The sequence below is a fragment of the Mustela nigripes genome, chromosome 3 (genome assembly GCF_022355385.1).
Source record: "Mustela nigripes isolate SB6536 chromosome 3, MUSNIG.SB6536, whole genome shotgun sequence".
NCBI lineage: Eukaryota > Metazoa > Chordata > Mammalia > Carnivora > Mustelidae > Mustela > Mustela nigripes.
In genome coordinates this window covers 138465083-138478400 of record NC_081559.1, presented here as the reverse complement: position 1 = coordinate 138478400, position 13318 = coordinate 138465083, and the positions used below count along the sequence as shown (strand labels likewise).

The 13318-nt window shown below is 35.1% G+C and overlaps 1 protein-coding gene across 1 annotated transcript in view; it reads left to right on the top strand.

Annotated features, from left to right (window-relative positions):
- The window catches only part of UBE2W (ubiquitin conjugating enzyme E2 W), an 82521-nt gene extending 70511 nt beyond the window's left edge, over window positions 1-12010 (top strand). Inside the window, exon 6 of the mRNA XM_059394731.1 lies at window positions 6647-12010. Coding sequence (XP_059250714.1) covers window positions 6647-6660 — 14 coding nt within the window. The 3' untranslated portion in view covers window positions 6661-12010. The remainder of the gene's footprint in view (window positions 1-6646) is intronic.
- The last annotated feature ends 1308 nt before the right edge of the window (window positions 12011-13318 follow it).

Here is a 13318-nt window from a genome sequence, read left to right as displayed (position 1 = left end):
CTGTGCTCACTCTCTTTGACAAATAAATAAATAAAATCTTTTTTTTTTTTTTTTTTTTTTAAGATTTAGTTTAGTTTAGTTTTGTTTTTAAGATTTCATTTATGGGACGCCTGGGTGGATCAGTTGGTTAAGTGCCCGCGTTTGGCTCAGGTCATGATCCCAGAGTCCTGGGATTGAGTCCCACATTGGGTAGGCTCCCAGCCTGCTGCTCTCCCTGCTTGTGCTCACTCACTCTTTCTTTCTCTCTGACAAATAAATAAAATCTTTTTAAAAATTCATTGAAAAAAGTATTTTATTTATTTGAAAAAGAGAATGAGAGAGAGAGCACAAGAGGAGGGAGGGGCAAAGGGAGAAGCAGACTCCCCGCTGAGCAGGGAGCCCCTATGCGGGGCTTGATCCCAGGACTCCAGGATCATGACCTGAACCTAAGGTAGTCGCTTAACTAACCGAACCACCCAGGTGCTCCAAAGATTTAGTTTTGTCTTGGAAGTGAAATCCTACTTCATATCTACTTACTACTGTGTTCCTTTTCTTCTAGTCTTTAGTCTTTGGGAATATCCAGGGAGGTAGTCTCCAATATAATGTGATGGTTGTGAAGTCCATTAAAATGTGATAGGTTTTATGCTCTGGGGAAAACTAACTGACCTTCTTCTAATGTAGTTCTCTCTCACTCATATCTCCCAAAAGTCAGTGAAGTTAGCCATGATAGATGTCATCTCTTTGGAACTGGTTATTTGTGTATTATATTTGAGGGTATACTTTTAATAAGGGCTTCTACAGTTCTAGAAAAAAAGACTTTTTTTTCAGGCCTTCATCTTGCTACAAATATTTAGTCAAGAGGTTAGAAATATTGAGGTTTTTTTTTTTTTTAATTTATCTATTTATTTTCAGCATAACAGTATTCATTATTTTTTCACCACACCCAGTGCTCCATGCAATCTGTGCCCTCTGTAATACCCACCACCTGGTATCCCAACCTCCCAGCCCCCCACCACCACTTCAAACCCCTCAGATTGTTTTTCAGAGTCCATAGTCTCATGATTCACCTCCCCTTCCAATTTCCCCCAACTCCCTTCTCCTATCTCCCCATGTCCTCCATGCTATTTGTTATGCTCCACAAATAAGTGAAACCATATGATAATTGACTCTCTCTGCTTGACTTATTTCACTCAGCATAATCTCTTTGAGTCCTGTCCATGTTGCTACAAAAGTTGGGTATTCATCCTTTCTGATGGAGGCATAATACTCCATAGTGTCTATGGACCACATCTTCCTTATCCATTCATCCGTTGAAGGGCATCTTGGTTCTTTCCATAGTTTGGTGACCGTGGCCATTGCTGCTATAAACATTGGGGTACAGATGGCCCTTCTTTTCATGACATCTGTATCTTTGGGGGTAAATACCCAGAAGTGCAATTGCAGGGTCATAGGGAAGTTCTATTTTTAATTTTTTGAGGAATCTCCACACTGTTCTCCAAAGAGACTGCACCAACTTGCATTCCCACCAACAGTGTAAGAGGGTTCCCCTTTCTCCACATCCCCTCCAACACATGTTGTTTCCTGTTTTGTTAATTTTGGCCATTCTAACTGGTGTAAGGTGATATCTCAATATGGTTTTAATTTGAATCTCCCTGAGGGCTAGTGATGATGAACATTTTTTTCACGTGTCTGATAGCCATTTGTATGTCTTCATTGGAGAAGTCTCTGTTCATATCTTCTGCCCATTTTTTGATATGATTGCCTGTTTTGTGTGTGTTGAGTTTGAGGAGTTCATTATAGATCCTGGATATCAGCCTTTTGTCTGTACTGTCATTTGCAAATATCTTCTCCCATTCCGTGGATTGCCTCTTTGTTTTTTTGACTGTTTCCTTAGCTGTGCAGAAGCTTTTGATTTTGATAAAGTCCCAAAAGTTTATTTTCGCTTTTGTTTCCTTTGCCTTTGGAGACATATCTTGAAAGAAGATGCTGTGGCTGATATCGAAGAGATTACTGCCTATGTTCTCCTCTAGGATTCTGATGTATTCCTGTCTCACGTTGAGGTCTTTTATCCATTTTGAGTTTATCTTTGTGTACGGTGTAAGAGAATGGTCGAGTTTCATTCTTCTACATACAGCTGTCCAGTTTTCCCAGCACCATTTATTGAAGAGATTGTCTTTTTTCCACTGTATATTTTTTCCTGTTTTGTCGACGATTAATTGACCATAGAGTTGAGGGTCCATATCTGGGCTCCCTACCCTGTTCCACTGGTCTATGTGTCTGTTTTTATGCCAGTACCATGCAGTCTTGGTGATTACAGCTTTGTAATAAAGCTTGAAATCAGGTAATGTGATGCCCCCAGTTTTATTTTTGTTTTTCAACATTTCCTTAGCAATTTGGGGTCTCTTCTGATTCCATACAAATTTTTGGATTATTTGCTCCAGCTCTTTGAAGAATACTGGTGGAATTTTGATTGGAATGGCATTAAAAGTATAGATTGTTCTAGGCAGTATAGACATTTTATCAATGTTTATTCTTCCGATCCAAGAGCATGGAAGGGTCTTCCATCTTTTTGTGTCTTCTTCAATTTCCTTCATGAGTGTTCTGTAGTTCCTCGAGTACAGATCCTTTACCTCTTTGGTTAGGTTTATTCCCAGGTATCTTATGGTTCTTGGTGCTATAGTAAATGGAATCGATTCTCTAATTTCCTTTTCTGTATTTTCATTGTTAGTGTATAAGAAAGCCACTGATTTCTGCACATTGACTTTGTATCCTGCCACGTTGCTGAATTGCTGTATGAGTTCTAGTAGTTTGGGGGTGGAGTCTTTTGGGTTTTCCATATAAAGAATCATGTCATCTGCGAAGAGAGGGAGTTTGACTTCTTCATTGCCTATTTGGATACCTTTTATTTCTCGTTGTTGTCTGATTGCTGTTGCTAGGACTTCTAATACTATGTTGAACAAGAGTGGTGAAAGTGGGCATCCTTGTCTTGTTCCTGATCTCAACGGGAATGCTGCAAGCTTTTTCCCATTGAGGATGATATTTGCTGTGGGTCTTTCATAGATAGCATTTATAAAGTTCAGGAATGTTCCCTCTATCCCTATACTTTGAAGCGTTTTAATCAGGAATGGATGCTGGATTTTGTCAAGTGCTTTTTCTGCATCAATTGAGAGGACCATGTGGTTCTTCTCTCTTCTCTTATTAATTTGTTCTATCACATTGATTGATTTGCAAATGTTGAACCATCCTTGTAGCCCAGGAATGAATCCCACCTGGTCATGGTGGATAATCTTTTTAATGTGCTGTTGGATGCTGTTTGCTAGGATCTTGTTGAGAATCTTAGCATCCATATTCATCAGTGATATTGGTCTGAAATTCTCCTTTTTAGTAGGGTCTTTGCCTGGTTTGGGGATCAGGGTAATGCTGGCTTCATAGAAAGAGTCTGGAAGTTTTCCTTCTGCTTCAATTTTTGGAAACAGCTTCAGGAGAATAGGTGTTATTTCTTCTCTGAAAGTTTTGTAGAATTCTCCAGGGAATCCGTCAGGTCCTGGGCTCTTGTTTGTTGGGAGGTTTTTGATCACTGCTTCAATCTTGTTACTAGTTACATCAATTTTGGGAGTTTATAGTTTTCCAGGAATGCATCCATTTCATCAAGGTTGCTAAGCTTATTGGCATATAACTGTTGATAATAACTTCTGATGATTGTTTCTACTTCCTTGGTGTTAGTTGTGATCTCTCCCTTTTCATTCATAATTTTATGAATTTGGGCTTTCTCTCTTTTCTTTTGGATTAGTGTGGCCAGTGGCTTATCGATCTTATTGATTCTTTCAAAAAACCAACTTCTAGTTTCATTGATACGTTCTACTGTATCTTTGGTTTCTACCTCATTGATCTCAGCTCTAATCTTGATGATTTCCCTTCTTATGTGTGGAGTTGGTTTGATTTGTTGTTGATTCTCCAGTTCTTTAAGGTGCAGAGACAGCTGCTGTGTTCTGGATTGTTCCTTTTTTTGAGGGAGGCTTGGATGGATATGTATTTCCCCCTTAGGACTGCCTTTACTTATTGAATTCTTTGATCATGTTTTACAGACTTATGTTTGTCTTGATCCACGATGGGTTTGCTCTAAAAACTTTTTTTTTGTAAACCATCTTAGATTCAATAATGTTTTTTCATCTAGCTAGGAAACAGTATTCCTTTTGATAACAAATGGATTTTTTACTTCTTAGTGATGGCCTTTTTATTTGGGGAAAAGTTAGCCATGCCTTTAGCTCATACTTGTCTCCATACTTAAGTATTTGCTTGTAGATTCTTTGATTACTTAGAGCTGTGACAGATTTGTAATGTTTAAGTCATTGTGTCCCTGTGGGTCCAACTATCAGAGATAATAGAACTCTATTTTCTTTTTTTTTTAATTAATTAATTTATTTTTTAAAGATTTTATTTATTTACTTGACAGAGAGAAATCACAAGTAGACGGAGAGGCAGGCAGAGAGAGAGAGAGGGAAGCAGGCTCCCTGCTGAGCAGAGAGCCCGATATGGGACTCAATCCCAGGACCCCGAGATCATGACCCGAGGCGAAGGCAGCGGCTTAACCCACTGAGCCACCCAGGCGCTCTAGAACTCTATTTTCAAAACTTACTAATAAGTTTATTTCTCTAAAGATAGAGTATTCAAGCCAGGGAATATTAGTCGTTTTTTTGTTTGTTTGTTTTTTAAACCTCTAATCCAAGGTAGGGATTGGGCTAGGGAGAATAGCTTTATATGGATTTCTTAATCATTTTGGTGGATTGTAGCACATTCTACAGCACTTACTATACTGGAGTACTTCAGAATGAACAACCTGATGGAAATACATTTATGTTGTAGTCTATCAAAGATGATATACCTTTTGGAGATAAGATCTTATTATTGGTGATTAATTAGGTACTTGATGTTCAGGTTGAATTTTGTCTCACTTTTCTTACTGTATACATTGTAATGTGGTAGAATACTTAAGGTTTGACTTATTAGGTAGAATTTAGTGCCATCTCTTAGCTTAGAGGTCTGTGTGATTAGTTTTATTTTTTTTTTTCCAAGGACCCTGGAGTTATAAATTACTCCGTTGGAAGAGTGATGTTTTAAGGACCCTCTTTACATTCTTAAGTTTGTTCTGCATCCATGGCATCCATATCTCCTTGTTGTTCCAAGTTCCATAGTAATTTAAGAAACAGATACTTTGATGTGACACTTAGAAGCTATAGGCTATCTGCTTATTTTCTTCTTAAAGATATTTTCTTTAAAGATTTCGGATGATGTATTTTAAAAATCTAGTATAGGGACGCCTGGGTGGCTCAGTTGGTTGGACGACTGCCTTCGGCTCAGGTCATGATCCTGGAGTCCCGGGATCGAGTCCCGCATCGGGCTCCCAGCTCCATGGGGAGTCTGCTTCTCTCTCTGACCTTCTCCTCGTTCATGCTCTCTCTCACTGTCTCTCTCTCAAGTAAATAAATAAAATCTTTAAAAAAAATAAAAAAATAAAAAAAAAAATCTAGTATATTTCACCCTTTAGATTGGCATTAAAATATAGAGTAATAGTCTGTGAGTTTGCCCAGTATAGAAATCAGATTTACTGGTTTTTAGTTTTCATTGAGTTTTATTAACAGTGTATGGATCCTAAGGTGGAATAGTTAAGTATTTTGGCCAGTTTTTCAGCAGCACTCTCCTTGAGAGCTTTCACAACTCTTGGATAGTTGCCATTAGTCTGTCTTCTTTCTAAAGCTGCTTTCTGAAGAGTAACCAGTCCTCAAAATAAATCCTTCAGATATGTCTTGTGAAATAATTTTGTAAAATAAGTTAGGAACTCCTTGGGGCGCCTGGGTGGCTCAGTGGGTTAAGCCGCTGCCTTCGGCTCAGGTCATGATCTCGGGGTGCTGGGATCGAGTCCCGCATCGGGCTCTCTGCTCAGCAGGGAGCCTGCTTCCCTTCCTCTCTCTCTGCCTGCCTCTCTGCCTACTTGTGATCTCTCTCTGTCAAATAAATAAATAAAATCTTTAAAAAAAAAAATAAGTTAGGAACTCCTCAATCTTACATAATGTGTTGAGGTTATCAGAAGACATTATTAAATCTGTGAGGTGTTTTTTTTTTTTATTGGCCTCGTTTGTATATGTATCTATATTGGCTAAAAATGTTATTAATTTATCTTTAGAAAATACACTTAAACATTAACAGTGTATTAATTAATTTGTTAATTGTGCCTCATTTGTGAAGTTATTTCCTTTATAAAGACAAAACATGGATTATCCTGTGTTAAATACTATGACATTGTTCGTCAGGAGTTTACTTCCTATCTCATTACAACTTAAAATTGTTGCTCATAAAAGAACTCTTTACGACTGATAAATCCTTAATATGTGCTAACATAATCAATTTATTATTTTAAATAGAACTAACATACTGGTGCATCATTTAAGACTTGTGTGAACTACTATTTCTGTGAAAGAATGGAACTTGATTTGTTTGTTATTATATAATTGAACACAAATGGGACTTTTTATTTGTAAAGATTGGGGGAGGCAAGTCAGACATGTAAACCATGTTCTTCTTGAAATTATTTCTGTTAGACTAACTTGTATGGATTTTACTTACGCATGTTTGACTTTTTTAATTGTCTTTTTCTCTCCTTTTCTTAAAGATGATACTTGTTGATGCCACTGTTATCATCCTCCTAGCAGAAGATAGTCCTACTGAGAAAATGAGCACTTTGATCATTCAGTCTTTGAACTTTAACCTTTGACTGGAAGTGACCTATAGGCAATGAAGACTACTTCCTTTTACTGCATTTTTACTCGTGTGCATTCTGGGCGCATGTTGATCGCTGGTTCAGTCCAGGCAACTGACATGCTTTTATTAGTCATACAGTATTAATGCAGGTGTCAGGAAATGTCAATATAATTCCATTTTTTATTTTTATTTTTTTAAGCTTTTGGAAAAGTTCCAGGTCCTCATGTATTGTGCAATAACAATGACTTCCTTGGCGGTTTTGGGACGTTCATTGCCGGCAATGGACGTTAAACAGGAAAAATTTTCATTAACTCCTGCCACCCAATAATTAATGCATGATAGGGCCTATGAAATGAACTTACTGGTTATAATGGGATTATAAATAAAGTGAGGGATCCAACATTACTTTGAAAGTCACCCCAACTGTTTATATTTGGATTCTATGCACTGTGATCCTAAGGTTTAACAGCATGAATTAACATGCGTCTTTAAAGGACTGTAATGAAAGATCATTGCGTATTTATTGAATTGTTTATATCTGCTGTCAAATTGTTTTGACATGGAAGGTTTTCAAGTAACATTGGCAGAGAGGTACAATATTGTTTATCCCTATGGTGAAAATAAATTCATTTGTTGTATATAGTTCCTCAATCTCTGGAGTAAAGGTATGAGTAAATCTAGGGTATGAACCGTTGAATCAAGGCTTGATCTTGGAAGTAAGAACAATGGCAGTGAGGATGAAACTGCTGCAGTCCTTAATTGGGGCTTGTTTGTACAGTAACGATTTTTCCAAGTAGATTAATCTACACTCTGTTACTTCCTGCTAGCCATCAGCATGAGCCCTACTGCCTAAACACTATTTCATTTATTTATGTTTGAAAAATCCATAAAGAGTTTTCATTTGCAATTTTGTTTCTTTTGTTAAGTTTTAAGTCAAGTTTGAATGTTACAGTACTTCAATTGAAAAGCTTTTGTCAAGTTTTTTCTTGTAATTTTTTCTTTACTTGTAAGTATCATTTTGTCCTTTAATCCTGTACCCTAAAATAAGAAATACATTTTTGACAGAGGCTTAATGTTTTAACAAAAGAGTGTGGACATTTTTATTTTAAAATTTAGGCAAAAGTACACTCTAGAATGGTATGTTTGCTTATTTGTCTCACATAACCGTACAGTTTTTCCTGGAGGGATTTGTTTTATTTTGTTTTCTTGTTGTTGAAAAGACTTTGCTTACAGCTAGATAAAATTTTTCTATAGAAAAAAAAATTGTTGAAACGTCCAATTCTCAGTACCATGTAAGTTAATGATATTGCAACTAGGTTCTCTTTTTAAAAAGCAATTATGTATTTTATAAATTACCTTTTCACATATGCAAAAATCTGTTTCTACTACAATGTTATTTTTACTAATGCCTGTTGTTGCACTCTTTTTGACATATCCTGCAGTGAATAAATATATGAATCAATTTGGGCTTAAAAATAAAGGCCAATTGGCTGAAAGGTTTGAAGTATGTACCCCAGCAAAACATCCAATCAATAATTGGCAAGGAATATTTTCAAAATTGTTTTTAATCTCTGTATAGATGACATTTTGTAGCTTTGTACATGTTGTTAATTAAGGGCATATAATTTTACACTCTAAAAGTATAATTGCTGAACTCAGGGGTGGGTAGACTTCAAAAATATGTCTGCTGTAGAAATAACTTGAAAAAAAAAAATTAAAACTATGGCCAGCCACCAAATTGTGGATACTGTTTATACTATAGTTAGCAAATAACACTTTTTAAAATTAAACACATTTTTTGTTCTTTCTTGACTAGATACACATAAGTTCTCATAATAGTCTATCAGTCTTATCATTTGGCCTGTTTAACTAAGACAGAAAATGTTTTTTGCGATGCTTTGAGCTACTCTTAATTTTTAACTGCTTTTTTAATATGAAATCTGCAGCGGCAAATTACGTATTTCTCATATTTTACACAACTGCTCCAAACTACTGATTGACTTGATCATTTTCAGGGGTGGGGGATCTTTCTCCGTATTGCTGGTCCACGTACTAAAATTCTTTTATAAAGAAATGACCTGTGACATTTAGTCACCAAAGGAATTAATATACCAGGTCAAAGATTAACAGTGCTGTCCTGTAGATTAATAGGTCTTATATAGCCTCAATTGAGTTTTTTAAAATAAAAGAAGCAGTATTTTAACATACCTCTTTCTCTACATAGAGATACCATAAAATAAAACAAAGTAGAGGAAAGTAAAGGAAACCAAATAATTTCAGTACATTTTATGGTTTAAAGAGAAGATAAGATGAAATACCTAAAATATAGGAATACCAACCATTCAGAATTTGCAATAAGGTAACACCTTATTCATTGCAGTACTCCCTTGAACTTAGGAATTATTGGAAACTCCTTTGCACTTCGATTTAATTAAGTTAATTTTAAATGTAAGTTAAACATTATTAAAAGACATAAGACGTTTACCTAAGTCTTTGCTCTAGAGAGGGCATTTAATGGCTTTGTAATAATAAAAAGAATATTTCTCTGTAATGTGTTATTGAACAACAACCAGAATACCAAGAAAATGTACATAGGATTATGCTACTTCCCTCTTTCCTTGCTCCATGGGGCACTATCTGCTGCATAGGCCTACAGAATTATACTTTCATATTTAGACAATATGTACTCTCTATTTATTTATTTATTTATTTATTTTAAGGCCATTCTTCTGGTTTGCCAAATTCTATTAAGACAGTGATACATTCATTTCCTTATTTTGCATGCTTAGATCATGAACTTGGTGCCCTCTCAAAAATATTATGTGAAGTAGGTATTAATGCCATAGATTTTAAAGAAAGAAATGGTTTTCAGTTTTTTTAAGATAAATTTTTTAAAATAAATTTTATGGAATTCACCTCTAAAGGACTTAACTTGTAGTGGATGAATTCCTCCTTTTAGCTAGCAGGGAAATAAAGCTTTTTTTAATCCCCAAAAGAAAATGCTAAAATAGCTTTTATATACAGTTCATCTGGAGAAAGATCTTAATCCTTATTGTTTTGACTAGGTATATAAATATTTGGTATAAAATAACTAGGATAGTTTTATTAGTTTTTCCCTTCTGAAATTTTAAATATATGCAAATATATATCATTAGATTCCTGTGGCAAATAATAATTTCTTCAGATTCTAAAGCAGGTATCTAGTGACTGCTTAATTATTTCCAGATTGCATCAAAGATGAATTGACAAATAATGGAAATGAGTAGTGATATGCAAATGGTATGTAACCACATATTACTTGTTTCTGGTAATCAAGTCTTATTTTTTAAAAAGCCTATTGTTTTTGAGAATTGAGATATTTAAAACTTGTTAAAGCTTCTTCCTAAAAATAGATGAGAAGAGGAGGTACTGTATGTTCAGAAGTTTTTTAAATAAAGAATTCAGTGTCACTAGTTCTAAGCCTTTATGGTTACTGCTGCTTATATTTCTCAATCTCACTTTTATTTAGTTTTTTGTACATATTTTAGCTGAATGCTTAGGATTTATTAAGTGTATATAAATTGGTTTTCAAAAAGAACTGAGGCTTTCCCATATCTTTTCTGCGGATTCACTGTTAACAAAATCAGCTACTGCATGGTTCTGTGTTATGCTAATGCCTTTGCATGATTAAGATCTGTGAAGGTGTCTCTTAGTCTGCACCCCTTGGCCCTAATCCTCTTTGCAGTCTTTTGTTTGTTTTTATCTCTTTCATTTTTCTTTCTTCCTTTCTCTTCAGAGATGTCCAGTATGTCAGTCTTCAGCAGTTTCCCTAAGTTTTCCCCTCTCCTTCCTTACCTCTCTTCCTGTCTTCCTCCCTTTCTTCCCCTTTCCTTTTCTTGAGGTTAGGGAATCCAAAAGAGGAAGATTAGTGAAATTACATCAGAATTTTTTCTTTAAAAAGATTCCTTCCTACAAATAAAATACATAGAGTTTCTGATACCTAATTTCAGTTCATCAGTATGTGGCTAAATTTGTTGAATAATTGCTTAATAAATGAGCTGTTAACTAGTAATTTAGTTCCTAAATACTAATATTGAGGGCATTTGGTTTACTTTTTGGATGGTGACTGTCCCAAAGCCTAATTATTTCCCAAATGAATTAAATTATTTGTTTTGGTAAAAGTGTTTGTCCATTTAAGTTGCTAAGCCATTTTGAGATTTTTTAATAATTTGTGGGAACTTTTGTTTTCTCAGCATGAACTGTGTATTAAAGACAGGCTTGTATGCATCATTATCATTAGAGGCCTTTGGAGTCTAAACATGTACTTCAGACTTAGACCTTTATTCTTAAAGTTGAAGTTCTGCTCCTGACTATGGTCCTGTAATTGAGGTGTTTATTGATTTTAATTCTCAAATGGTATTGGGACTTACATTTAGGGATGAATCTCCAGAATGGTTACATGAATGTCTTTTTTTACGAAAAATTTTTTATAAAACATTGTAATATCTGAAGACATTTTGAATATGTGGAAGGAATGCCTGAATAGAAGCTGGTATATTTTAAACATGAGTAAAGAACTAATTGAGCAAGTTGAGTGCAGTTGACAGTGAAAAAGAGAACAGTTTCTTGATGCATACATCGTCAGGGTTTTGTGAAAAGTTTGCTTCTGCAGTCATTCTAAGCTGCTTTCTCAATGGCAAAGCATGGTTCTGGGCTTTGGCTTATTAGTTGTGATATCACTTGTCAAATTTAGCAGTTAATGGAAAGATTGCATAATCCCACCTCTCTAATTTTAAAGTGGAAACAAGTTGAGTAAGGAATGTGGTTGATAGAAACCGTGAAAATCAAGTCTCTCTATAGTTAACTACAGATTATTTATATAAATATTGATTAGCAGGCTCGGGGTAAAATAATTATTTGAAAATATTAATATATCAGTTATCTATAGCCAAGAATTAAGTCAATGTTCAAGTTAAAATGGGTTTGTTGTTTTTAGTTGGTACCATTTTTCTCTCAATATTCAGAAATACGATTGTGCATTTTATTAATAGGAATGGAAGCTCATGCTTGAGGGTTTGAATAGGGTGGATGTATATATATTTTATAATTCAAGTTGTAAAATATGTAAAGCTACTGCTTTTTGAATAGAATATAAATGTTAAGACAAATCTATATATTATATATTTTTAAATACATGTATCAAACTTTTGTTAGTTGAATATAAATTACATTGTGTGCTTTATGGAATTCAGTAACTTTTAATAATAAAGCAGTTGTCATTGATTTATTTTATGTAGACTTGAATATTAAATTGAATAGATATTAAATCTCTTTGTAGTTTATAATGTAAAAATTTACTTATGTACTAGCTTCTCTTTACAAAGGACTGTGATCTACAAAGGATTGTGGAAACAGTAAAATGCCCATTTCCAAAGATAAGTGCAACAACATGAAGATAGTCACTAAAGCACTTGTGTATTTAACAGATAATGTTTACTTAGTGTAGCCTACTATGTCTTAGTGGTTCTTCATGCTTTAATTAATGAAATCCTGAGTAAAAGGTGGGTGTTTTCAGAAAAGGTGGAAATTGAGACTCAGGCACTTGCTTAGAGTTACCATGAGTCTGATGTTGCTGAGCTTTAAGTTGTATGATTCCTAAGGATATACTGTAGAGAACTTTGGGATGTTTTCCTGAATATCCACACAGATCAAATAACTTACTTAGGTGAGTGACTCCGGAAGCTATGGGAAGAGAAAAGGAGATAAGCAGAAGAAGGGGTATCTCTCTGCATCTCTGTTATTCATAGCAGGAAGAAATTTAATATTCTCTGCTGATTTCTAGGTTTTCTATTCACGGGGCATGTGCATGCCCAGGAGCACCTTACTCTTCACTGGGGCAGCTGTGCTATCATAAAACTACCTTATCTCAGCATGCTCGTTCTGCATCCCTCAACATTAGATGAGTAGCTGGTTAGATAAATGTAAGGTCCAGCTTCCTTTGTATTTGGACTTTGGTGACACTCTCTCCCTTTATTATAATCCTTAAAATAATTTCTACCTCTCATAGAAGCTTTAAGCCACTGTGAATAAGTGATTCTGTTGAAATCCCTGTATTCCTTAGTACTTTTCACTCTAACATATGGCAGAATTAAACTTGAACTGAATTGAAGTCCAGTGCTGCAACTCAGGGTTTTCTGTGCTTGGGTAATATGGACTAAGGCCACAGTGGTTCTATATCTGTCCTGGGAATTCCTGTCAATAAATATTTTAAATTGCTTATGAGATTTCTTTTTAATGTTTGCTTAAGGCAAAATATATAAGTGGGAGACCTGTGTGCTCTTTCTAATTCAGTGGAGTGTGGAAATGTTTTAATAATGAAAGTTGAAATAAGAAACTAAGGTAGAAATTATCTTCTCATATAGGTACTTGGCCTTCAAGGACCTACTGTGGGTAGATAAAACTCATCAGGCAAGAACGTAATAAGGATGGCTATATCCTGCAGAAAAGGTATCCAACTTAATATTAAAGTTTTTTATGTTTCTCCCCCCCCACACCCCCAAATACATATTTCTCTTCTTTCCTGTCACGATGGCATTTCTATCCA